Source organism: Rhinatrema bivittatum, chromosome 6 (assembly GCF_901001135.1).
Source record: "Rhinatrema bivittatum chromosome 6, aRhiBiv1.1, whole genome shotgun sequence".
NCBI classification, from domain to species: domain Eukaryota; kingdom Metazoa; phylum Chordata; class Amphibia; order Gymnophiona; family Rhinatrematidae; genus Rhinatrema; species Rhinatrema bivittatum.
In genome coordinates this window covers 37,021,601-37,048,608 of record NC_042620.1, presented here as the reverse complement: position 1 = coordinate 37,048,608, position 27,008 = coordinate 37,021,601, and the positions used below count along the sequence as shown (strand labels likewise).

Genomic DNA, 27,008 nt, shown 5'->3' with positions numbered 1-27,008 from the left:
CCGACCAATATAAGCAGGGAATATTTAGAAAAGTTAGGCCCAGTGTATGTCACTTGGCTGAGTACTGTCACTGTGATAGCTGAATGAGAAGGAAGGAGGAAGTGAGAGAGGGGAACAAACCTCAGGTAATTCCAAATGTATCATGGAGGCTGGATCCTAATGAGTTAAATTCCCAGAAGAATAGAAGGAAACTGTCTAGCGCCTCCTTGGCCCAGAAGAGGTGGCTGTCGGTGGGTTCAGAAAATAGACGCTCAATTTTACGCTCGTTGGTTTTCCAAACTCGCTGAGACCCTTGGGTTAGCACTTCATATATGCAGATGATGTGCAGATCCTAATACCTATAAATGACTCCCTACCCAAAACCTTGTTCGGAATACCGCACTCAAACCTGGAAATTGAGCGGAAATTGAGAATCTACTAACTGAAAACTCATTGGCAATAAATACCAACAAAACAGAGCTTCTCATCATTTCGCCACAAAACACCCACTCTAGCCCCAATCAACAATCTATATCTGACCACCACACTGTACAACAAGTCCGCAACCTTGGTGTTATAATTGACAAACATTTCACATTAAAAAAATTTATTACTTCCACCATCAAAAATGGTTTCTAATAAACTTCATACATTGAAAAGGATAAAACCCCTCCTACACCCACATGACTTCCGGACTGTACTACAAGCTACTATATTATCTAAATTGGACTGTTGCAACTCCATTTTACTAGGTCTCCCAAATAACTCACTTCAACCACTACAGATGCTACAAAATGCAGCTGCACGCTTGCTTACTAACACGCACCGCCACGAACACATTACTCCAGCTCTACAATTCCTACACTGGCTTCCGATTGCATCTAGGATATTATTCAAAGTTCTTACCCTTATACACAAGTCATTATATAACCAAGATATGCGTTGGTTTTCTGATCTTTTTACATTTCATACATCAGACAGACCAATAAGAAAAATGCACCAGGCTAAACTCTCTATTCCTACGCTCAAACATATAAAATATGTTTCAACGAGAGAACGATCATTCACGATAGCTGGAATCAACATTTGGAACAAAATGCCCACAGATCTGCGCCAGGAACCCTGCCACAAGAAATTTAAACAGAACCTGAAAACCTGGCTGTTTAAACAAGCCTACAATTTATGAACTCTTCCCTTCAGATAATACTATATAACATGCCATTTATACAATATTATCTATCCATACCATTCAGCTTCTATTCAATAACGCTAAGCACATCCTTTGACCGATTTACTTGCATTTCTCATTATATTGTAAAGACTATTCTGATCCCCTAATTGGTCAATTAATCCCTAACTCACAAGTAACCTACATTTCCTGTTTTATATTCCCAAATTGTACATATTTGTATTGTTATTTTGATCTTCCGGTCAAATGTGCCTCCTATGGATTATTTGATATTAATTATTTTATAGTTTTAATTTTATCAGCTATGTACCATTCTATAATTGTTTGGATTGTAAAGCTTGTTGCTAATTTAATGTTCATTGTAAACCAAGGTGATGTTTTCTAACGTGCCGCGGTATATAATAAAAACCCTTAAATAAATAAATAAAATGGATGCCGGTAAAATTGAGCATATGTTTTCCTAACCTGACTGGCCGATACATTCTTTTTTAAATTTTGTAAAAAAAAAATTTATTTTTAACATTTTTGGTTTCTCTGACGTAATATCGCTAGGATATTAAGTTGCAGGGTGTACAGAAAAGCAGCGTTTTCTCTTTTCTGTACGCGTTTTTGAGCTGCTCAGAAATTAATGCCTGCCCTTGGGCAGGCATTAATTTCTGAATGTAAAATGTGCGGATTGACCGCACATTTTTTTTTTCAGTATCCTAGGTGAATAACTAATAGCCTTCTCGACGTGCATTTGCATGTGATGAGCGCTATTAGTTTGGGGGGGGGGGACGTGCATTTTTTGACGTGCTAAACCCTTTACTGTATAAGGTATAGTGGGCGCGTGTCAAATGTGTGCCCAACTGTGGGTAAAACAGTGCACTCTGCTGAGCGCACTTTACAATATCGGTCTGATTATTGGGACACAAATGGAATTAATGTAATGTTTTTTAAAAGAATTGTCTGAAGTTCCTGATATCATGTTGAAACTTTTAAAAAATTTCATAATGAAAACACTACAGAGAAAATAATCTTACTCTTGTACTATGTAAATTTGGGGGGGGCTTGAGCTGTTCAGAAATGATTTTATTTAATAATTAAGCGAGTACCATTTTGGGGGGAGGAAGATAATGTTGCTCTACTCAGCAAGTACATATTGTTATGAAGCTGCTGTGATCCTTAAATTAATATCCTTAAAACCAGATATTTCTATTGGGGTTGGGTTTTTTATTTTTATTTTTTTACATTCTAAATCAAAGAACTGGGCACAAGATCTATCTCCTTAGTGTTCAGATGCAGTAAAATCTACAAAGATCTGAAGAAAAAAATGCTTCTGAGGACCAGGATTCCAGCAAAGATCTGGCATCGGGCAACAAGGATTGGGCTGCTATTATTTGACTACAAGTGAAGCTATCGGGCTCACAGGGCCCTGACATCTTCCCCCACGACCTGATGGCAGACTGGGGGCTGTTACTGTATGGATCCATGATTTCCCTGACAAGACCCAGATCATGGATGCAGCATGTCGCAGAGGGACTGTATTTTATTATAATTTTTTTTCCAGCATTTCTTCCCTTTAGAAGCAGAAGCAGTGCTTTACTGAAATGAAATGTGCGTTGAAGCAGTACAGACTTTCGTATGCTCTGCTCTGCTGTACTCCACTTGCTTGAAGATCACCGGTGTTTGCAAACCTGCCATCTGACTTTGTGAAGGAGGCCAAGCGATTCCTTAACAGATTTCCCCAGTTCTCCTCTCCATGTTGATTGATAAAAAGTTTTTAACTCTTTATCCGGGTCATATTCAACTCAGGGTGGGTTTGGGGTGGTGGTGTTACATACACAGTCAGAGGAATTAACTGCAAATTTGAAATCACTGAAGAATTTCTATCATTTGAATCGATGAAAGGGGTAACTTTTAATTAATGTATATACCAGAATCCTCTTGGGGGGGGGGGGGAGAGAGAGAGAACTTTTAATAGGAGGTCTAGGTCTTGCTTTTGCACTGTAGATGGGCACATTCAACTCAGGGTGTGTTTGGGGTGGTGGTGTTATATACACAGTCAGAGGAATTTATTGCAAATTTTAAATCACTGAAGAATTTCTATCTACAGTGCTAGATATATAGAGTCCTATTTTTCCTATTAAAGTTCTCTTTCCCCAAAGAAGCATCTGGTATATACATAAATTAGCGCGCAACGCGCATAAATCAACATGTGCTGTGTAAAATGATGTGCGCTGCGCTACCATATCGCACTTTGCAGAAATTACCTATGTGATGCGGTAGACAGGAAATTAGTCTAACTACACCCATTTTTTTATATCACAGGCGCTACTTCTGCTATATTTATAGTATTTTGATGAGTCTAGGAGTAAGTGACATAAGCAGTGCAGAAACATCTGAAAAGTCCTAGCTTTATTCATCATAATTTCGCCTTCCATTGCTGGTGATTGAGCAGCGTTTATTAGTACTGCACTCTGCTTTTGACCTCCTTTCTCCTAAAGTTTTATGGTTCTTATCGTCAGCATTTATTAATACCTGCTGCAAGCGTTTTCTTCATGTTCCCCATACTGTATTCAGATAATGGTAGTTTTTCATATCCCCATGATTCTATATTTAATTTTAGAGACATGTTTTACTGTCTTTAAACAGCAATTTATTTGCCATCTATTTTGGCTGTTTTCACTGCTGAGATCAGTTGATTTTCCTTCTTTTGTATTTCTGTATTTGCCTGATTTAGAAAAGTGTGCGTGTAAGGATTTGATTATTAACCCTGATCTTGTTTTTCTGCAGTTCCCAAGTCCAAAGGCTTCTCCCATTTGGGACTGCTTGTACCTCATATTAGTTTTATTTTTCATGTTGTGAAGACTAAAACAGTAATATATGATGCTGATGGGGATGATAGAGAGAAGGAGACATAATAAAAACTCTGAGATTAGATCTAAATTCTTGGTTGTCATCCTCTCGTGGACCTTTTATATGGTTATACATAAAAATGTTTAATGGATGTTTCTCATTACTCTGTTCATCTTTGTTTCATGGTATTTTGTTTTTAAATGACAAAGGACAGACACCTATTAAACTGATATTGGATAAATTATCTCTTCAAACTAAACTAATCTCTTACTTGTAGCAAAACATCCTTTCTGAAGATCTACATACTGAGTCTTTAGCAAACTCATACATAAACGGAATGGAGAATTTCAGATTGGTCTTAATTCTGAAGACTGGCATTGTATTTGGCCAGATGTTCGTAAGATTTCTGTCTGTTGAAAGAGGGAACTTTATATATGAACTTCATCTTGCCTATAGATTCCCTCTTCTTTCCATCTTTGTCGGAAAAGATGTGGTTGCATTAGCTCTCATCTACACATGTGGGAATGCAGATTTATGTAGGGTTTTTTGGCTGTTAATTGAATCTGAGATTAAATTACATCATCATTTACACTTTCATACCACCTTGCTTCACAAATACGAACTGAGAGGTTTACATCATAGATAAAAAAAATAATAATAATAATAAATATATAATTATGTTTGGCAACTTGTAGGACATTCCTTTAAGCCATTGCACTCACCCCCAACATTGACAGTCTTCTGGACCTCCCTACTTCGGCAGATGCCTCTGCCGTCCACTTGCATGGCACAATGCCACCTCAGCCACTGCTATCTGTGTGCATCATTAGGTGTGCATGCGCTGGCATCACCATATTTAAAGGACCTGTGGTGGGAACAGAACACAGTGCCCTTATGCTGACGCCATGGTTTGTCTAGAGCCCTTTTCAAAGGCTTTCCTGCTGCGTCCTCTTTCCCTCAGTATCAGGTCACCTGCATCCTGTGTGTAGTGTGAGTTACTGCTTTCTGATTCCTGTGTTCGTGTCTGCCTCATCTCTCCAGCCCAGCACAGCCTGCCTTGTCTTCCCAGCCTATCCAACCTTGCTTATCCATCCCTTGCCTCCCTGCCTGCCCTACTGTGTCAGGGGTTGGTATAGATGAAGCTCCTGTTCTGTCACTTCCCTGTGTAGCTCTGCCAGCTGTTGGTGAGGGCTTACGGGGCCTACCCTGAGGGCTGAGCCAGCCTCCCCACAGCAGCAAGGGTCCACGAATCTTACAGATTGCTGAGGCCAGTCTATACCAGGCCTGGCTCAACATGGCCAGGAACAAAGTGGATTCTGAACCAGGTGTCTTCAGTCCTAGAGAAGCTCGCCCACTGCATGGACCCTTGACTCTTGCCCCAGCTAGGCTCCTGTGGCTCTTCTCCCAATAGCTCTGCGTCTTCGCCCAAGACCAGTCTCTCAAGTCCCAGCACCACCTCAATACCTGGGTGATCCCAAGAAATTCTGCTGTTTCATCAACCAGTGCCATGTGCATTTCGAGCCTCAGTCCACTCTGTTTCCTACCGTCTGGTCTAAGGTAACCTATAATCTTGTCATTGCTGTGTGGCACTGCATTGGCCTGGGTGTCTCCTTTACGAGAGCATATCGATCCTCTACTCCAGAGCTTTCCTGATTTCCTCCAGCAGTTCAGACCTGTATTTGAAGAATCTGGGAGAGCTTTCTCCTCATCAGAGGATTTGCTCCAGATTTGGCAGGGTTCCCAATTTCTTGAGGAGTATGCCATCAAGTTCCACCCACTTGCCTCTGAACTGCACTGGGGGCGGGGGGGGGGGGGGAGATGGGTCTCACTACCATTTTTTGGCAAGGCCTCTCCAACAGAATCAAGGACGAACTAGCTGGGCGAGACGTTCCTCCTTCATTGGATGCCTTGATCTCCTTGGCTGGCTGTATTGATTGCCACTTTCAAGAAAGGGCTCTGGAGAGTAAGGGCACTCAGCAACCGGTAGCATTGGTGCCACGTATTCAGAACCCTCTTGTCCCCACTTCTTCTCCTGAATCTTAGACTCCAGGTGAACCCATGCAGCTGGGCAGGGTCAAATTTTTCTCTGGAGGAGAAGCTTCTATGAAAGCAGTTGGGCCTATGTTATGTTGTGCCAGCTGTGGGCACATGGCATCCCAATGCCCAGAGAAGTGGGGAAACTCCCATGCCTAGGGTTGACTGGGGAGGCAACCCTAGGTTTGGACACTCTACCCTCCAATTGCTTGTTCCCGTTGCTAACTCCACTGAACACAGTTCCACACGGAAGCATTTCTAAATTCTGGAGCAGGCGGGAACATAATTGACCAAGCTCTGATCCACCAGTACCAGATTCCAGCCATCCAGCTGCACCATCCAATAATTATTTCCTCTATCTATGGGGAGCCCCTCCCAGGCCAACTCACTGAAGTAACCATTTCACTCTCTCTTTGTGCTGGCTGCCTACATCAGGAGATATCTTGCTCCGTGTACTCCCTCGGCCGTGAAACCGATTATCCTGGTGTTACCTTGGCTACGTCAGCATCAGCAAGATATTGACTGGAACTGGCACGGTAGGGGTCCCACCTACTTCACCACCTGTCTCAATTCGGCTTCATCTCCACCTAGACTAACACTAGTAGCTGCTATACCTGGACTACCGCCACAATATTCGAACTTTGCCAATGTATTCTCCAAATAATGGGCAGAGATGCTACCCCTGCATTTCTCCTATGATTGCGGCATCAACCCCCCTCCCAGACAAAATGCTCCTGGGGGAAGGGTCTACCCATTATCGGTCCCAGAAACTGAGGCTATGAGTCTGTACATTAAGGAGAATCTGGCAAGGGGCTTTATTCGCCCATCTTCTTCCCCCACTGGAGCAGGCTTTTTCTTTGTTGGAAAAAAAATGGTAACTTCCGGCCCTTTATTGATTGCAGGGGTCTTAACGCTATCACAAAGAAAAATCGATACCAGTTACTCCTGATCTCAGAACTTTTTTACCACTTGTAAGGTCTTTTCTCAAGTTGGTTTTACAAAGAGCACATAATCTCATTCACATCAGAGAGGGTGACAAATGGAAAACCGTATTCAATACACGCAATAGAAATTACAAATCTTCTTCATGCCATTTGGGCTTTGCAGTGCCCCAGCCTTATTTCAGAATATGGTAAATGAGATTTTTCTGGATCTCCGGTACTCCCATGTGGTTGTATATCTTGATGACATACTCATCTACTCCCAGTCTTGGGACTCCATCAGGAGCATGTTAAACAGGTTTTACAACTCCTACGAGGCCATCATCTGTATGCGAAACTCGAGAAATGCCTCTTTGAGCAAGAACAGCTTCGCTTTCTGGGGTATATAATTTCTTGAACTGGCTTCCATATGGATCCTGCTACACAGAAGGCCATCTTAGACGGGCCCCAGCCAGTTGGTCTTTGGGCATTACTGTTTCTTAGGATTCCACAATTATTATTGCCAGTTTATTCCTGGATACTCTATCCTTGCAGCGACACTCACCGCCTTGACTAGAAGGGGCACTGATACCCAATGAACCTTCCAGGCTTTCAAGCAAGCTTTCTGTCAAGGACCTTGTCTTCAACATCCTGACCGGGCTCGCCCCTTCATTCTAAAGGTAGATGCCTCTACCCTTGGGGTAGGGGCTGTCTTCGGTCAACACAGTGATCAAGGGAATCTCCTGCCATGTTGCTTCTTCTTTAAAAAGCTTGCTCTGGAAGAGAAGAATTTCATGATTGGGGACTGCGAACTCCTCACAGTGAAATTGACATTGGAAGAGTGGTGACACCTCTTAGAGGGAGCCAAGCTTGGATCACAATCTACACTCACCACAAGAACTTAGAGTACGTGCAACAGTTCAACCCCAGACAGACTTGCTGAACCCTCTTCTTTAATTGGTTTGGTTTTGAGCTCAGCTACTGACCAGCAGCCAGATATCAGAGAGCAGATGTCCTCTTCTGCTGCTTTCAAACAGAAGATGTAACAGATGCCTCAACGCATCATTGACTCTGCGAGAGTCATAGTAGCTACCGCTGCACTGGTTCCGCCTGGGAACATGGTAGTACCCAAGTCTGTGAGACAAAGTGTTAAAATTGGCTTATGATTCTCGCCTGGCTCGCCTTCAGCTCCCTATGCCACTATTGGTGGCCCCAAGTGAAGACGGATGTAAAAAGCTACGTAGTCCTGCCCTGTTTGTGCACAGCATAAACCTACTTGTGTCCAACCCTGGGGGTTAAAGGCATTGCCAGCCCCCAAGAAACCCTGGACCCATCTGGTCACAGATTTTATTGTGGTCCTCCCTCTCACACAGCTCCTCCACAACATGCATCATGGTGAATAGATTCTCCAAGATGGCACATTTTGTACCTCTTCCTGGCTTGCCTTCTGCTTCCGAATTAGCATGCCTCTTGATTCAGATGTCTTCAGAATGCATGGATTATCCTCTCATATCCTGTCTTGACAGAAGCATCCAATTCACAACCCAATATTGGAAGGGCTTTTGTCAAAAATTTGGCTTTACTCTGAACTTTACCATGGCTTACCATCCTCAAGGTCAAGGTCAGATGGAGAGTATCAACCAGATCCTCTAAACCTTCCGCGTCTGTCAATCAGGGCCATCCTGCTACCCTGAGCTGAGTTCTCATACAACCACATTAGTAGTGCCACCAGCTCTTCCCTGTTTCAGATTGTTTGTTTATGGCAAGCATCCATGAGTTCCTCTGTCACTTTCTCTCTCTGGCTTGCCCGGCAGTCTGACTTTCAGCCCACAAACTCCAGGACTTATGGATACAAACTAACCATTTAATCTCCAAGGCCACTGTTCAAGCCAAGAAACACGCTGATATCAAATGCAGATTGACCCTGCAATTCCAAGTGGGAGACTTAGCAAGGTAAAGTATGTAGCACCTGCACTTCTGTGTCCCTTCATTCAGCCTGGCACTTTGATTTATAAGATCTTTTCTGGTCTTGTGTCATATTGGACCAGTAATTTATCAACTCAAACATCCTGCCACTTTGAGGATACCCATCATATTCCATGTGTCCATTTGAGGCCATTGGTTCTCTTCTGGCCATCTTGATGGCCTCTCAAACCCACAGACGTTTCTTCGGAAGAAGAAACACACACTGTGAGGTACAGGACGTTTAGATTCTCTCAGACGAGGAAAGACACTGGAATATTTCATTGCATGGAAACATTACAGACCAGAAGAGAATTCTTGGGAGCCAGCAGCTAATCTTATTTTACCTTTGCTGGAAAAGAATTCTACAGTTAATTTCCTTTGAAACCTAAGCCCCAGACTTTGAGAAAGGGGCTTGGGGCTACTGTTAAGTTAGGTGGCTTGCGGGATGCTCCCACAAGCCACAGCACTCGCTCCACTCATCCCAACACTGCTGGATATCTGGTCTTCCCTCCTGTGGTGGATGCCACCGATCTCCACCCACACGGCAAGACACTGCCTCAATACTGCTGTCTGTGCTCATCCTTAGGCACGCGTGCAGCCGGCATTGCTAGGTTTAAAGGGCCTGCAGTGAGAACAGGCTGTGGTGCCTGGGGAAACGTTTGGGGAAGGGGGAGACTTTTCCCGAAAGGATGGGCTCCACCTTAACCAGAGTGGAACCAAGCTGCTGGCACTAACTTTCAAAAAGGAGACAGAGCATAAGAACATAAGAAATTACCATGCTGGGTCAGACCAAGGGTCCATCAAGCCCAGCATCCTGTTTCCAACAGAGGCCAAACCAGGCCACAAGAACCTGGCAATTATCCAAACGCTAAGAAAATCCCATGATACTGATGCAAATAATAGCAGTGGCTATTCCCTAAGTAAACTTGATTAGTAGCCATTAATGGACTTCTCCTCCAAGAACTTATCCAAATCTTTTTTGAACCCAGCTACACTAACTGCACTAACCACATCCTCTGGCAACAAATTCCAGAGCTTTATTGTGCGTTGAGGGAAAAAGAATTTTCTCCGATTAGTCTTAAATGTGCTACTTGCTAACTTCATGGAATGCCCCCTAGTCCTTCTATTATTTGAAAGTGTAAATAACCGAGTCACATCTACTCGTTCAAGACCTCTCATGATCTTAAAGACCTCTATCATATCCCCCCCTCAGCCGTCTCTTCTCCAAGCTGAACAGCCCTAACCTCTTCAGCCTTTCCTCATAGGGGAGCTGTTCCATCTCCTTTATCATTTTGGTTGCCCTTCTCTGTACCTTCTCCATCGCATCTATATCTTTTTTGAGATGCGGCGACCAGAATTGTACATAGTATTCAAGGTGTGGTCTCACCATGGAGTGATTATAGAGGCATTATGACATTTTATGTTTTATTAACCATTCCCTTCCTAATAATTCCTAACATTCTTGCAAGGTCCTCCTGTAATGTATCACAATCTGCTTGTGATTTAACTACTCTGAATAATTTTGTATCATCCGCAAATTTGATAACCTCACTCGTCGTATTCCTTTCCAGATCATTTATATATATATTGAAAAGCGTTGGTCCAAGCACAGATCCCTGAGGCACTCCACTGTTTACACTTTTCCACCGAGAAATTGACCATTTAATCTTACTCTCTGTTTCCTGTCTTTTAACCAGTTTGTAATCCACGAAAGGACATTGCCTCCTATCCCATGACTTTAGTTTTCGTAGAAGCCTCTCATGAGGGACTTTGTCAAACGCTTTCTGAAAATCCAAATACACTATATCTACCGGTTCACCTTTATCCACATGTTTATTAACCCCTTCAAAAAAATGAAGTAGATTTGTTAGGCAAGACTTCCCTTGGGTAAATCCTTGTTGACTGTGTTCCATTAAATCATTTCTTTCTATGTGCTCTACGATTTTGATCTTGAGAATAGTTTCCACTATTTTTCCTGGCACTGAAGTTAGGCTTTTAAACTAGAACAAGGGGAAAAGCAGACAGTCACTCAGCAGTGCATGGTTCGGAGAAATGTATCCTTGAAGGATACTAATGAAACAGGAGAGTTAGGGCATCCCAACAGAGAGGTTCCAATAAAAGCAAATTTAGTCCATGTGCCTATATGTAAAAAATCACCAAAGCTAATGATTTCCAAATTATCCCTAACAACTGAAAAACAGGTTGTTAATACAAACAAAAAAACACACTTTGAAATGTCTGTATACCAATGCCAGAAGTCTAAGAAATAAGATGGGAGAGTTAATGTATAGCAGCAAATGATGAGATTGACATAATTGGCATCACAGAGACTTGGTGGAAGGAGGATAACCAATGGGACAGTGCTATATCGCAATGATAGGGAGGCTCAACTTGGTGGGGGTGTGGCACTTTATGTCCAGGAGGGTATAGAGTCCAACAGGATAAAGAACATACAAGAAACTAAATGCTCAGTAGAATCTATATGGGTAGAAATCCCATATGTGTTGGGTAAGAGCATAGTGATAGGAGTATACTACCATCCACCTGGACAAAATGGTTAGACAGATGATGAAATGCTAAGAAAAATCAGAGAAGCTAACCAATTTGGCAGTGCAATAATAATGGGAGATTTCAATTACCCAAAATATAAACGCATTAGTTTGTCCAATGACCAACGACCAAAGGTAACTTATAACAATCATGTTGTGTCAAAAAAACTTTTATCTTATATTGTTGTTAGTATCACATGTGCTTTATATAACAATTTTTTTGAGATGAATTTAAGGACCTTCATACCACCCATGGATAAGAAGCGTGAACTTGTATTGCTACCGTTACGTTTAATCACCGGTCCAATCACCATTTTTTTTTTACGATTGAATTTTTTTTCAAATTTTTCTTATTGTTTTGAAAACTTTTTCATAAAATGTCAAAGAACTGTACTTCCCTTTTAGTTGAGCCGATAAATTCCAGAGACTAGAGTCCAAGTCCGATGTGAACACGTTTTGCTGAGCCGCTGCCTCGGGGACTTCTCAACACAACTTGTTGAGCACTGCTGTGTGAATTCTTTGAATGCTCGTGTTATGGAAGACTTCAATATTTATATTATTCAGTTGAGGTCCATTTCATTTCTTCTGTGAATGAAACTGTATTACTCGCCTGTACTTCATAACCACATGTAACAACAAAATGCACATCCTAACCTGCTAAAAAACATGACACTGGATAATCCCGCTTACCAGACCTGCCACCATTTCCTTGCTTTCAGCATGCTAGGTGAATTGAAGACAAAAACAATTCTGATTTATCTAGAAATCATGTGTTTCACCTGATGACTGACATATCATGATTGACTTTAGAAATCACATGAAATGAATCCATTCAATTTCTTTATTAAGTCCATGCGGTGCGACTGACTGCAATTGAAAAATCCATTTTTGTTCACATTGTCTCAGCCGTTTAACTCTATCACCCCCTCTCCAGTGTAGATGTACTAATTCTAATACCGTCCACTGTATGTCCTCGAAATTATGGTTTTGATCTTTAAAGTGTGCTACCAAGGGTTCTTAAAGTCTGCCAGTATTTAGGCAACATTTGTGTTCAGTCAGCCGAATATGTATTTGACGTTTAGTCATGCCCGTGTAAACAAGTGGGCACGGACAGAATATGGCATAAACCACAAATGTGGTATGGCAAGTAAATTCTAGCAGGGTGATCGTTTGACCCAATGCTGTAGTGATGGTAGTTTGCGTTGACTTTAATGGACAGCACATACATTTGGCACAAGGTTTGGTGGTCTCCACTATCTTGGGGGGGTTATAGCAACTTGCATGGACTACATGGCCTTTGATGTTCCGATCTCTGGAGTATGTGATTCTAATCTGTTGTTTAAACAAGGGATGAATTTGTTGGAGAATCTCCCAATGTTTTCTAATAGCTCTACTGATAGGGGCTGATGCCAAGGTGTGATTAAGCACCAAAGTCTGTGGGTTCAATTCTTCGTCTGGAGAGTTTTTAAAAAAAAGGTAATCTCTGTTCGCGTACAGAGTTCTGCGGTATGCTGCTTTAATGCAATGGACCGGGTATGCTGCTTTAATGCAATGGACCGGGTATGCTCTGCCATGCATTTTGCTTGATCCTTATATTCTGTATGATCCGTGAAAAGTCTCCTTAGACTAAGGAATTGTCCTACAGGCAAATTAGTTTTAAAGCTGACCGGGTGAAAACTGTCAAAGCGAAGTAAGTTGTTGCGATCACTGGGCAAGTCCTCATATCTACAGGAAGTGTACAGACAATTATCAATCAAGACTTTCTATCAAGAATTGAAGGAGGATCCCACACATAACATCTTGATTGAAGTGAAAGAAGCATGGGATTTTCTTAGTGTTTGGGTAATTGCCAGGTTCTTGTGGCCTGGTTTGGCCTCTGTTGGAAACAGGATGCTGGGCTTGATGGACCCTTGGTCTGACCCAGCATGGCAACTTTCTTATGTTCTTATGCCCCCATGATGCTGTCAATTCCAGAATATTATTTATGGGCTTTCCTGCTGCCCCTCTTGGCCTCAGCAATGGGTTGCTTGCATCCTGTGTGTAGTCTGAGTTGCTGTTTCCTGACTCCTGTGCTCCTGATCCTGTGTCTGCCTTGTCTCTCCAGCCCAGCCTGCCTCATCTCTCCAACCCAGCCCACCTCATCTTCCCAGCTTGTCCTGCCTTGTCTTATCCAGTCTTTGCCTTCCTGCCTGCCCTGCTATGTCAGTTCTTCTCTTTGTCTCCTAAGTCTGCCCTCGGACTGACTTCTAGATCTGACCCCAGCCTGAACTTTGACCATTCTTGTTTGCTGCTTGCCACTGATCCCTGCCTGGACATTGACCCTTTTAGCTTGCCACCTGCCTCTGACTAGGGTCTTGGCCCTGAGCTTACGCCATTTCCATAGACCCTCGCCTAAGACCCGCTGGCCCCTGGAAACCAAGAGCTCAACCCAAGGGGAAAAGAGTTCGTATAGGTGAAGCTCCTGTTCCATCTCTTCCCTGCCTATTTCCATCAGATGTCAGTGAGGGCCTACAGGGCCTCCCCCATAGGTTGAGCTAACCTCCCCAAAGCAACAAGAGTCCACAAATTTTACAAAAATAGTCCCTAATGCATAGAATAGCCCCATCCCCCCACTGTTACTGAGGGAAAGGTCAGCCTTGTAATACAAAACTAAAAATAAACAGCCATTCCAAATAAACCCACATAATCCTATCCCACATCTGTCCATCTAAATTCCAAAGTACAGTATACTAAACTACCAGAACCCCAGCAAACATAGCTCCACCCTCCCCCCCCCCCCTGAGTAATACTCCCTCAGGGATCGCTTTAGTAACTGCTACAACTTTCACACTAACTTCTAATTCTTGGAATTTGGGATGAGTCGGTTATCCCACTTTATACATGAAAGTTGATTAGCCATGTAGTTCATGCTGCTAGACAAATGGCAGCCATCTTTTGGAATTCTGCTGCTCAGCTGGACTATTGTCATCATCACATAGCTGACACAACAGCTTAAAGATGAATTGGATAAATATTAATAAATTCGGCATGCTTATTGGGTGAAATTTAATCACCTATTGTCATCAAATCACGGTGAACCTAGAAGATGTGGTAGACCTGATTGACAAGCTGAAGAGTAGTAAATCACCTGGACCGGATGGTATACACCCCAGAATTCTGAAGGAACTAAAAAATGAAATTTCAGACCTATTTAGTAAAAATTTGTAACTTATCATTAAAATCATCCATTGTACCTGAAGACTGGAGGATAGCAAATGTAACCCCAATATTTAAAAAGGGCTCCAGGGGTGATCCGGGAAACTACAGACCGGTTAGCCTGACTTCACTGCCAGGAAAAATAATGGAAAGTGTTCTAAACATCAAAATCACAGAACATACAGAAAGACATGGTTTAATGGAACAAAGTCAGCATGGCTTTACCCAAGGCAAGTCTTGCTTCACAAATCTGCTTCACTTTTTTGAAGGAGTTAATAAACATGTGGATAAAGGTGAACCGGTAGATATAGTATACTTGGATTTTCAGAAGGTGTTTGACAAAGTTCCTCATGAGAGGCTTCTAGGAAAAGTAAAAAGTCATGGGATAGGTGGCAATATCCTTTCGTGGATTGCAAATTGGCTAAAGGACAGGAAACAGAGAGTAGGATTAAATGGACAATTTTCTCAGTGGAAGGGAGTGGGCAGTGGAGTGCCTCAGGGATCTGTATTTGGGAGCCTTACTTTTCAATATATTTTTAAATGATCTGGAAAGAAATACGACGAGTGAGATAATCAAATTTGCAGATGATACAAAATTGTTCAGAGTAGTTAAATCACAAGCAGATTGTAATAAATTGCAGGAAGACCTTGTGAGACTGGAAAATTGGGCATCAAAATGGCAGATGAAATTTAATGTGGATAAGTGCAAAGTGATGCATATAGGGAAAAATAACCCATGCTATATTTACACAATGTTAGGTTCCATATTAGGTGCTACAACCCAAGAAAGAGATCTAGGCGTCATAGTGGATAACACGTTGAAATCGTCAGTTCAGTGTGCTGCGGCAGTCAAAAAAGCAAACAATGTTGGGAATTATTAGAAAGGGAATGGTAACTAAAACAGAAAATGTCATAATGCCTCTGTATCGCTCCATGGTGAGACCGCACCTTGAATACTGTGTATAATTCTGGTCGCCGCATCTCAAAAAAAGATATAATTGTGATCGAGAAAGTACAGAGAAGGGCTACCAAAATGATAAACATAGAAACATAGAAACATAGAAATGACGGCAGAAGAAGACCAACCGGTCCATCCAGTCTGCCCAGCAAGCTTCACACATTTGTTCTCATACTTAACTGTTTCTCTTGGCTCTTAGTAACCTTATGTTCTAATTCCCTTTTCACCCCCACCATTAATGTAGAGAGCAGTGCTGGAGCTGCTTCCAAGTGAAATATTAAGTTTGATTAGTTGGGTAAGCGGCAGCATAGCTCTCTGCCATGAAGCAGAGGGCAATGCTGGAAATGTGTGAAGTATCAGTTTTTCTTTTCCCCTGTCATTGAAGCAAGGAGTCATGCCGGACATGCACCGAAAGTGAAGAATGCCTTGAAAGTCACATTAACTATCATCAAATATTGAAAAGCCTAATAATTGGTAATACCTATAAGCCCATGAACCCATCCCTGTTTTTTTTTCTTTTCTTTTTTTAATTGGGAGATGGATGCCCTTCATCCTTCTACTCTGTGAAGGTGGACACCTACCACCGGCCACTGGCATCCCGCTCCGTTAATGCCTCTGTGGCTACTGCCGCTCCATGCAGTGTTTTACTACCTGCTCTTTATATGCGTCCTCTAGAACTGATGGATCCCATCCCTGGGTTTTTTTATTATTTATTTAATTGGGAGATGACAGCCCTCCATCCTTCCGCTCCGTGAAGGTGGACACCTACCACTGGCCACTGGCATCCCGCTCCGTGAATGCCTCTGTGGCTACTGCCGCTCTGTGCAGTATTTTACTACCTGCTCTTTATATGGACACCTACCACTGGCCACTGGCATCCCGCTCCGTGAATGCCTCTGTGGCTACTGCCGCTCCGTGCAGTATTTTACTACCTGCTCTTTATATGTGTCCTCTAGACCTGATGGATCCCATCCCTGTTTTGTTTTTTGTTTTTGTTTTTTATTTAATTGGGAGATGACAGCCCTACATCCTTCCGCTCCATGAAGGTGGACACCTACCACTGGCCACTGGCATCCCGCTCCGTGAATGCCTCTGTGGCTACTGCCACAGAGGCATTCACGGAGGGGAATGGAACAGCTCCCCTATGAGGAAAGACTAAAGAGGTTAGGACTTTTCAGCTTGGAGAAGAGACGGCTGAAGAGGGATATGATAGAGGTGTTTAAAATCATGAGAGGTCTAGAACGGGTAGATGTGAATCAGTTATTTACTCTTTCGGATAATAGACTAGGGGGCACTCCATGAAGTTAGCATGTGGTACATTTAAAACTAATTGGAGAAAGTTCTTTTTTTACTCAACGCACAATTAAACTCTGGAATTTGTTGCCAGAGGATGTGGTCAGTGCAGTTAGTATAGCTGTGTTTAAAAAAGGATTGGATAAGTTCTTGGAGGAGAAGTCCATTACCTGCTATTAATTAAGTTGACTTAGAAAATAGCCACTGCTATTACTAGCAACGGTAACATGGAATAGACTTAGTTTTTGGGTACTTGCCAGGTTCTTATGGCCTGGATTGGCCACTGTTGGAAACAGGATGCTGGGCTTGATGGACCCTTGGTCTGACCCAGTATGGCATGTTCTTATCTTTTTTTTTTTCCCCCTACATGATTCATCTTTTCACATTACTACTGTATTTTACTTTTGAATGTTACTTCTCTGTACTTTTAGCGGTTGGTCAGTTATAACGTACTGTATATAATTGATATGTCTAAATAGTCAAAAGAATGGTATTTGTTTTTAGTGTAACTGTTTGTTTTGTGTTTGATAGCATTTTATGTTTTGATCTAAATGAAAACCCTGTATTACATTTTTGTTTCCAAGAATCTTTATATTATGCATTCTGTGTGTAGTAGAGAAAAAGGATGCATTTAGGAGAGAGTGTGTCCATTTGGACTTAAGAGCATAACTGTCGGCAGTGGAAGATGAATCATAGTCCTTTATCATGCTATTAAAAATGGAGGAAGTACAGCGTCCACAAGGAACACATTTGGAATGCTGCTGTGCTCCCAAGAATAGTGCACCTTTCCACGTTTATTTGTTCAACCGTGGTTGCAGATCAGGCACAAAATAAAATATTTTTCAAAAGATCCAATGAAATATTTGCAAAAATAATTTATGGCCCACTTTTTATGAAAGCACTCTGGCGCTCTGTGTGGTGCCCAGCAGCAAAGAAGATATCCAGTGCTTTTGTGCGTCAGTGGTCAAATAGTTTTTATAACGTCCGAGTGAAAAAGCAAAGCAGGAACAGCGCTGCTATGTATCCGAGGCAAACTGCATCACACGGTCTCACCGAAGACATGTCCTCAGCTCCTTATTTGTGACCTTTCATATGGTAACTCACCATGTGCAGTCTTTGTGCCTAACCACTCTTCTCAGGTCATCACTCCATCGCAGCTAAAGAATGCTGGATTTAAAGAGGCTAGGAATGCCAGCCAATTCTTGCCTCGAAAACTGGAGCCTGACCTACTCATGCAGAGCATGCTGGTCAGGGAAAGTTTATTTTTATAAGGAAATAAGCCTGATATTATTTCCTTCCTTAGGATTTAAGATTCCTGAAGCCCTTTCCCTTTTACTACCTTCAAAACTGTTTAATGGCTCATTTCCAGCCATTAGTTTAATTGGCATATTAGAAGAAACGGAGTTTTCAAGCTTAACATGTTGAATGAAGGCAAATGAGTGTGACTTCTAGCAGTAATGTAAGTATTTCTAATTCTTTATATCGTTTGTTATGGAGGTAGGAGCTGAGAGTTTTTTATTTCTGAAATTTAACTTTTTTTTTTTTTTTTGTAGCCAAGTGTGTCCAGGCCATGAATAAAATGTATTGTAAGCCCTGCTGTTAAAGGAAAACATATGGTTTTGCTATCTGAACTTTGCACAAGCTTCGTATTGTATGTCTCACAGTAAAACAAAAAACGAAAGGTTGACTGAACATAAGTAGTTGATCCTAATCTTAATTGAGGATGGAATAACTGTACTTACTTTTTTAATGATTTGGTTTATAATGTGGCAACAGTGCTGTCTTTTATGTGTATCTGTGCAGCACTGCATACATTTGGTAGTGCTATAGATGTTAGTAATAGTTTCAACATGTAGAATAATCAAGGTGTTCAAAGTAATGAGTGTTAAGTTTTCTTGTATGGAATGGCGTTAGTGATTGTTATGAATATTGTTAGTCTCCTACGCTTTCAGTGCTGGGGAGGGGAGGAAAAGGTAAGAGAGTGTGGGGATGGGGAAGGGGTGAGGGGGAGAGACTGCTAGAGTATAGGGGGAAGGAATAGGTGGAAGAATGGGGAAGGGGAGTTGGGGCAGAAGAGACGGTGCTGGGGAGGAGTTGGGAGAACTCACAGTATGTATACACTTTTATATGAATGATACGTAGGAGGGGAAGAGGTTGGTTGGTGTGGAGTGAAAGGGAGGGACAGTGTTGGAGAGGGGAGGAGTTGGGGGGAACAGACAGCACACACACACACACACATGAATGACATGTAGTTTAAAAAAAAACAACTTATGCTTTTTGGAGGTAATTTGTAAAGGAGTTATGCACATAAAAGTAGCAGATGTAACAATTTTCATAAGCTCATTTATGGGCGCAAAGTGCATTTACATGCATAAAACCTTTTTGAAAATTCAGCCCTATGGAGTGAATTTTCAAAGGACTTGCATGTATAAAACCTTTAAAAAATGACCTCCTTTTGTATATTGGAGGGATTCTCAAACTGGAGGACAACTCTCACCTACTCCAGGGGTGGGGTTTGGGATGGGGATCAGGGATGGAGCATGGTAGGGGTCATGAGAAGCTTCGTTTCATGTATCTCTGATTGCAGTATATTGTGCTAAAAGTTAATTTGTTCTTTTATTTTTATGGGGTTTAAAATTAATACAGAGATGAAAAAAGGCGGCAGAGCTTAAATGTTTGAGCAACACTGCTACACTGGACAGTATTTTACAAGTACTTACAGTAGTGATACCGTTCATACATAATATAAACATTTTACTGTTACATCTTGTTTCAGCACTCATCAGAACGTGAGGACCTTTTCTATTCCAAGTTTCTAGATAAGTTGGCAAAGACATTAAATATTGTGAGGAACGAGGGTGACCTGAAAAGAGAGATTTGTGATCTTCTGCGGCTTCTAGAGCCACAGGCTGCTCCAAGATCTGCAGTCCAGAATGTGGCAGGATCCCACTTACGTGTCTGCTGGTGACTAGGAAATTGGATCTCAAATACAGAGTGCAGCTAGGCCCTGAGTTTAGCATGGTACAGCCCTCGCACCTCAAGCCTGACTCCCTACCACCACTGGTCCCAGTATTTTCTCAGAATAGAAACTTTAGTCCAATCATAGTCATAGGATGGGGACTGTGCACAGGGCTTCTCCCAGAACCCTGCAATTAATGGGCCCTAAAGCCAGACAGGAAATGTTGTCATTGCATGATGGCTCTGACTTCCTCCCCATTCCCAATGGCTGAGAATGCTCCCCAGCAACCCTAACCTGAACAGAAGATCGTGGGTTCAAGTCCCAGCATTGCCCATACCCCTTACAATAATTGTAAATCCAGTTTTAAAAAATTCTGATGCTTTTGAAACAAATCATTGATTTTTATCCTTTGTGATCAGAAGGAAGTGGGCTTTTGAACATGGAAAATCTAATTGCAAATGAAGCTGTTGCAGCAAGACTGATACGGTACACATGCTGGTGGGAAAAATGTTTTCCTTGATAGTGTTGGCCATTAAACAGGAATGAGCAGGATGCTTTTAAAAGCTCATTGTTAAAGGGGCTGGTATTCTGGTGTAAATTCAGACATGACCTTGACTGTAAGCTTCCCTCTGGACCCTAGGGATATGACTGCTTCATTTGCTTCAGAAATTGGGCTGTGTTGTAATAATATTCTGGTTAAAGTTACAGCTTGTGATTTACATGTTATTAAAAAAAAAAAAAAAAAAAGTTGCTGCCTGTTAACAATTTGCTGGTAGAGTTTTATTTATTTTTTCTTCAGCTGAGTTCATCTGGTTTGTTCTTAATCATCAGCAGCAGTACATGTTGGAATTATCAATTCACGTTGTACCATTTTGTGTGGAAAGAAAAAAAACCCTCACTCTTTGGATGTGTCTGTGATTTCAGTTATCCGAGGCAAAGCTGCTCAATTTTAAAAGGATGCTTGAGGCCAGCTGATTGGAAACATACTCTGCCCATATGGATACGAATTGTTAAATTATGGAAGCTAATGATAATGGAGAAGCTATTAAAAATAGCAAGCCATTTGCTTAGTATGTTTGGATTATAAATGCACAGAAGGGTTTAAGCATCCTGCAGAATAAAGATTTGTTATTGCTAGCACTTGTTTGTAGCTGGCGTGTCTTGCAGGGAGTGGAATGTCGATTTTTCAGCCGTGAAACATAAACACGATATAAAGTCTGGGGTGCAGTATCTGTATTTTGAAGTTATTTCTGGGTTTAGAAACATCGAGGTTTTAGTTTTTGATCTTATATTTGGTGCCCTTCTACCTTGGATGCCTGTCCATAGGTACAGCTGAAATATGTCAGCTGCGTTGCGGTTTTAGCCTGAAATGCTTGAAATCTGCTGGCAGAAATACTGCTCAGCCCCACCAGACTTCGTAACTGGGATCAGTCCCCTGCTAAAATATTTAACTCCCTCAAGCAGACTTTTACTTCCCCAGTAATTCCAAAAGAGTAAGCACATCTGTATCCATGCCATTTGCACCACAGCTCACATTTCAGGCTCAGTTCACGTCTGCAGATTAAATCCTACTTTTTAATTGTCTGGGTTTGCTTATCTTCACCAACAGGAATAGTACACAGGGATTTTCAAATTAGAAGTTTATGACGACAAGGTTTTTTTCTTTTACCGCTTCGGTTCATTTGTATGGCCCTATAGCGTAGCTCCCTATATTTCCAGAGTCTTTTCAGTGATCAGTTACTTTGATCCTGATGTATGAGGGTGCGCTATGCCGTGTACACACGTCAGCGTATGGTTCTGTACACATCTTTGTGCGTAAAGGTTTTGTGGTGTAGCAAAAGAGTTTTACACACTGGCATGGTAACTTTCAAACGGGAGAGGGGGGTCGCGTGCCCAGATACGTGGCCATTTTATAACACCTGCGCACATACACATGTATGTGTGTTCCCAATTTTGCGAGTGGGCGCGCACAGCCACATAAAGTCGCATTTGAGCCGTGTAAGTGGGGGACTTTTATAGCAGGTGTGTGTCCACATCATGACCAGTTTCACCAGTTCGTCCACCAGTTTTCCCAGTCTACAATTAGGTCCTCAAAATCCCTCTGGTTCTTTAGCCCGCACTCCCATCAGTTACCCCAGACCCTGTAAATCCCTCACAGATGCCTATATCTTTTGCTTTTTGAACTTAAACCTCCTCAGTAGCAGAAGTAAAGTTATGTGGCATTAGACGTAGGCACAGGCCAGGCATGTGCTTACTTCTACGTGGATACTTATGGGCCTATCCCTTGGCTTCGCCGATACCAGGCTCCTTTTTGCTTTGGAGTGAGATATTTGTGCATCGGCAGTTGCACGTATATGTTGGTGCCTTTTAAAATCGGGTGGACATGTGCATATGCTACCTACACCTTGTACCTCCTAATTTTGGCTCATGCATGCCTTTTTAAAATTCATCTCAAAAATCGTACACGCAACCCTGAGTATAAATATGCACACAGATTTGCGCTTCTCCATGCAAATTCCATATTAATAATGGCATTAGATATTACTCCCAAATACAGAGGTGTGTAGGTCTCACTCATGTTTAATTAATGCTGGATATTTAACTCCTGGTCAGATGTGGAGTAAAGTTTCTGGGGCTATAGTTGGTCTCTGGGACTGAACCTGGAGTTCATGGTGCAGGGGTTTCTATGCATAAAATATATGTACACAAAGCACACAACTTTTAAGAAGCATAACATCCTCAACTCTTAAGGGCCCAATCTAACTCGTTTTATGCTAACTATTTGGGGCATAACTTTTATACACAGAAGTTCATGTTTTGTACCCACAAAGGGAGGAAATAAATAAAATGGGGAAATCCCAGGGTATTTGCGAATGAAGGATAAAGGCATCAGATTCCTGCGCTGGATCTGACTGAGCTGAACGTACAAAGCAGCAGGGGAAAAAGGGTGCTAGGAAAAAAAGTTTTCATGAGTTGGCAGTGCTGTTCTTTTTATTGGACCTTATTCAAATACAAGAGAGAGAGTCACAAAAACTGAATGCAATAAACTGCAATGTCACCTACCAATAGCTTTCAATATATTTAAGAAAACAAAACAAGGGTACTTTGTTCTAATGGACCTTCATAACACCTGTTCAAGGAGTTTTATTTCTGAACTTCCCTTAAATGTACATGGGTCTTATTTAATCATTGGTCTGTATCGGAAGCTTTATAGCTAATATATATATATATATATATATAATTTTTTACGATTTTTGTTGAAATTAAAAAGTCGTTATTTCCTTTGAGAGTGGTTCATGCTGTCAGTTTTCAAAAACCTAACCTAACTGTTTTGATGCTCTGCTTCAGGGGTTTGCGCTGCACTTTTTCATTCCCATGCTGCCGTTTACTGAAACAAATAATGAGAAAAGTACATATGTTTAATATTATTACATAAATCATCTGGCGACCAACTTGCATCAAAATGCTCTAGATGGTTTAATATCTGTTAAAAACCTCTTCTTTTAAGCAAAGCTTATAAGCGGAAGTCGACTGTCAGCGTGCTGTTTCCAAATGTCAGCAGGTGAGCCGCATGATATCTATGCTTAAAAGACAGATTGACATATATTGATAACGTCGACATGTAGGGAAAGCCCAATAGACAATGAAAAAGTGCAGTGCAAACCCCTGACAGAGAGCATCAAAACTGAGTACTGTCGTGTTTTCTAAAACTGACAGCATGAACAGCTCTCAAGGGAAGCAATGACTTTATAATTGCAACCGAAATAAAAAAAACAAAAAACAAACTAGCTTCCAATACAGACCAGTGATTAAATATGACCCTTGTACATTTATGGGAAATTCATAAATAAAACTTCCTGAATGGTTGTTATGAAGGCCATTTAGAACAAACTGCACTTGTTTTGTTTTCTTAAAAGCAATACTAAAAATACATTGACTGCTCTTGGTGGGTGACACTGCCTTTTATTGGACCAACAGAAAAATTATCGAAATGGTCCGATGTACAGGAAACTTCTAGAAAATAGAGAACACCCTTTTTAGGTTTGAATCTTCTGCGTTCTTATTCCACACCAGTGGCTGTCACTGACAAGCTCCATAGTATATTTATTATGGGGGCAATTTTCAAAAGCCATTTACCTGCGTAAAGTGCACTTACACAGGTAAATCCTATGGACAATTTAATGGCATATATTATAGAAATTTTCAAAAGCCCACTTACTTGTGGAACCTAATTTTAAGAATGTAAATGCTTTTTAAAATCAGGCCATTAGGGTTTTATGTTTTCTATTTTTGTAATGCAGAACAATAAAGATAGGAGCAAGTGTCACAGACAAAGCATTTATATATTCCTCAAAGAACAGTATTTTGTTTTATATCATTGAAACAGCTTTTTCCAATATATATCACAAACCTTTAATATTATACAGATATCTATTCAACAATTCTTACAGAATATCTTTTCTTAAATATGTACACAATACCAAATATCACACACAACAGCCGTACTTCATATTTAAAATTTAAATTAGAACCCACACATTCAACTCATACATTCTCAAATCACATTTAAACCATGCATACCCATGCATAATCACAATAAGAGACGTCAGAGTTCTTACATTTTTCCTCCACTCTCAAATGGAGAAGTGATTTTTGTGAAGTGGCCAAAATTGTGTACTGCTTTTGTAAACCAGCCTAGAGTGTTTATGAAAGGGTGGTGTGTATAAGTTGAAAATATATAGTAGTCCTCTGGTGTGGAACTCGGTTCAAATCTGACTGAAACAAAAATAAAGATCATGACTCTTGCATCATCTTGCAGAAGTGCTTCTGTGAGCCTGTGAGATGAAACAGAAGAAAAAATAAAAACAATGCAAGCATTTTCTTTTTACTTCAATAGACTTACCTTTTTTAGTTGAATAACAGCAGTATGTTACAGGTTTAAGTTTTATTAGGGTACGATCCTGTGAAAGAACTTAAATATCAAAGGTGAACAAAAAATCTCTAGGCTGAAACCTTTTTGCTTCAATAGATACTGTAAGACAAATGAAACAGTGTATATCTAGAAATAAAATTATGCAAGCATGCTAAATATTCAGGTTAACTATGCATTCTGTTGTGTTTGTGTTCTCAGATCTGTTGAGAACCAGCTTGAGGGTCAAAACACTCCTCCAGAGTCACTATGGCGGCGATATAGTGAATTTGAATTATTGAGAAACTACTTGCTAGTTACGTACCCGTATATCGTTGTCCCACCTTTACCGGAAAAAAGGGTAAGGAAATTGACATCTAGACACACGATGCTATTCTGTGATATTCTAGCCAAAGAGGACGTTCCATTGATGTGTTTTACCATTCTTCTCCTCAGGCAGAGTTTGTCTGGCATAAGTTGTCAGCGGATAACATGGACCCTGACTTTGTAGAAAGACGGAGGATTGGTTTGGAAAACTTCCTTTTACGAGTGGCTTCTCATCCCATCCTCTGCCACGACAAAATCTTTTATTCTTTTTTAACACAGGTATTGTATCTGCTGGTTTTATTTGATTGTCTCTAACATAGAAAATTCCAATCACTTCCACACGAACAGACAACATGCTGAGTTAATATTAAAGTGGTAATGCATCCATGCATATAGATGTTTGGCCTAGATGATTTCAGTACTTTTGCCAGCTGGCGACTACAAGGGGAAGCCTGCTTCAAGGCTGCTAGGCCTCTCTCTAAGAGAGCCGAAGCATATCTGCTTTGGGCTGTGTCCATGCCCAGTCCACCTTGTCGGACGTGATATCGTCTAAACTAGGGTCTTCTGCTCACCAGTGCAAAGTGTTACAGCTGAGTCGCGAGGGATGGGGCTTGTTTTGTGATAACATTTTTAGAATTTCTTGCTGGTGTACTTAGCAGTTTTGGTTTTCTTCTGGCCTATAGCTAATGTCCCTGATCTGGGAGGCTGTGGTGATGATGCTTTTCTAAAAGGTTGGTTTCACTTACTTTAAAGAGAAATCCTGTTTGAGCTTTCTATAGTTGATTTCTAGTAGCAAATATTAAATAATACTTTCAGGTCACTTAGACTGAAGCTGGACATAATGGACATCACTGATGCAATGATTAGTCAAATAGATAGTGTGTGTGCCTTAAGTTCTTGCAGGGAAGACTGAATGATGATATGATGTAAAGTACTGAAGCCTGGAAAACACTTGTAATCTTATTGTTTAGTTCTAGTCCTAATGACTTGCATTTCTTTTTTTTTTTTTTTTTTTTTTTTTAGGAAAGTGGATGGAAGGAAGCAGTTTATGAGACTGGGTTTCAAATAAAGGTAAAGAGTGCTTGAGGAATGTAATCTTGAAATGTAGAACTTTAACATACCATAGTAAGGTTATTAAAGAAATTTAATATCCCTTTCCTATGAACTAAATCTACTGTTAAGATTGTGGAGAGGGCATGAAGGATTAGGGAGGCCAGGGAGAAGACGGAAGCATTGTGAATACGAACTGGGGTCACGTGATGTGGTGCAGCTGAACGGACGTATCCGCTTCAGCTCCGGGTACCATTCCTGTAACATCGGCTAATTTCCCCTTCATTACACTTCGAAAACGGACCAAAACCACATCAGAGCTAAGGTAAATGTCTATAGACAAATATATGTCTAAAACGACGTCGGTAATGCCCTTGAGAGGGGGTAAAAAAGACAGAGATCGACTCAAAGACGCGCTTCTCAAAATGGCGCCCACGCCTGACCGGCAAACCTCCTCTCCTTCAGCAAGTGCCTCGCCAAACTCTCCACCCCGTGACCCCCCGGGCGATCTAACTGAGCAGATAACTGCAGCGGTCGTTCGAGCCCTCGATTCTAGATTTAACGATTTAACGGGGCAATTCCAAGAGCTTAAAAAGTCTATTGCAGATCTCCCGCCCAGAATTGAACAGGCAGAATCGCGGATTGCGACCTTAGAGGACGAAAACAATGCCCTATCGCAGAAAGTCACGGCTTTGGAAAGCCAGTCGCGAGACCAAATAGACAAATTAGATGATTTGGAGAACAGGGCGAGACGTAACAATATTCGTATCACGGCCCTACCTGAAACGTTGGAAGAAAGGTCTCTGCCCCAGTTCCTAGAAAAATGGCTGCCCGAAGCGCTAG

At 41.4% G+C, this 27,008-nt stretch overlaps 1 protein-coding gene across 4 annotated transcripts in view; it reads left to right on the top strand.

Annotated features, from left to right (window-relative positions):
* Positions 1 to 27,008, top strand: part of SNX4 (sorting nexin 4) — a 171,478-nt gene that overhangs the window by 26,650 nt on the left and 117,820 nt on the right. For all 4 annotated transcript variants that reach the window (XM_029605279.1, XM_029605281.1, XM_029605280.1 and 1 more), the window contains exons 3-5: positions 25,011 to 25,149; positions 25,245 to 25,394; positions 26,139 to 26,186. In XM_029605279.1, the coding sequence (XP_029461139.1) occupies positions 25,011 to 25,149; positions 25,245 to 25,394; positions 26,139 to 26,186 (337 nt within the window). The remainder of the gene's footprint in view (positions 1 to 25,010; positions 25,150 to 25,244; positions 25,395 to 26,138; positions 26,187 to 27,008) is intronic.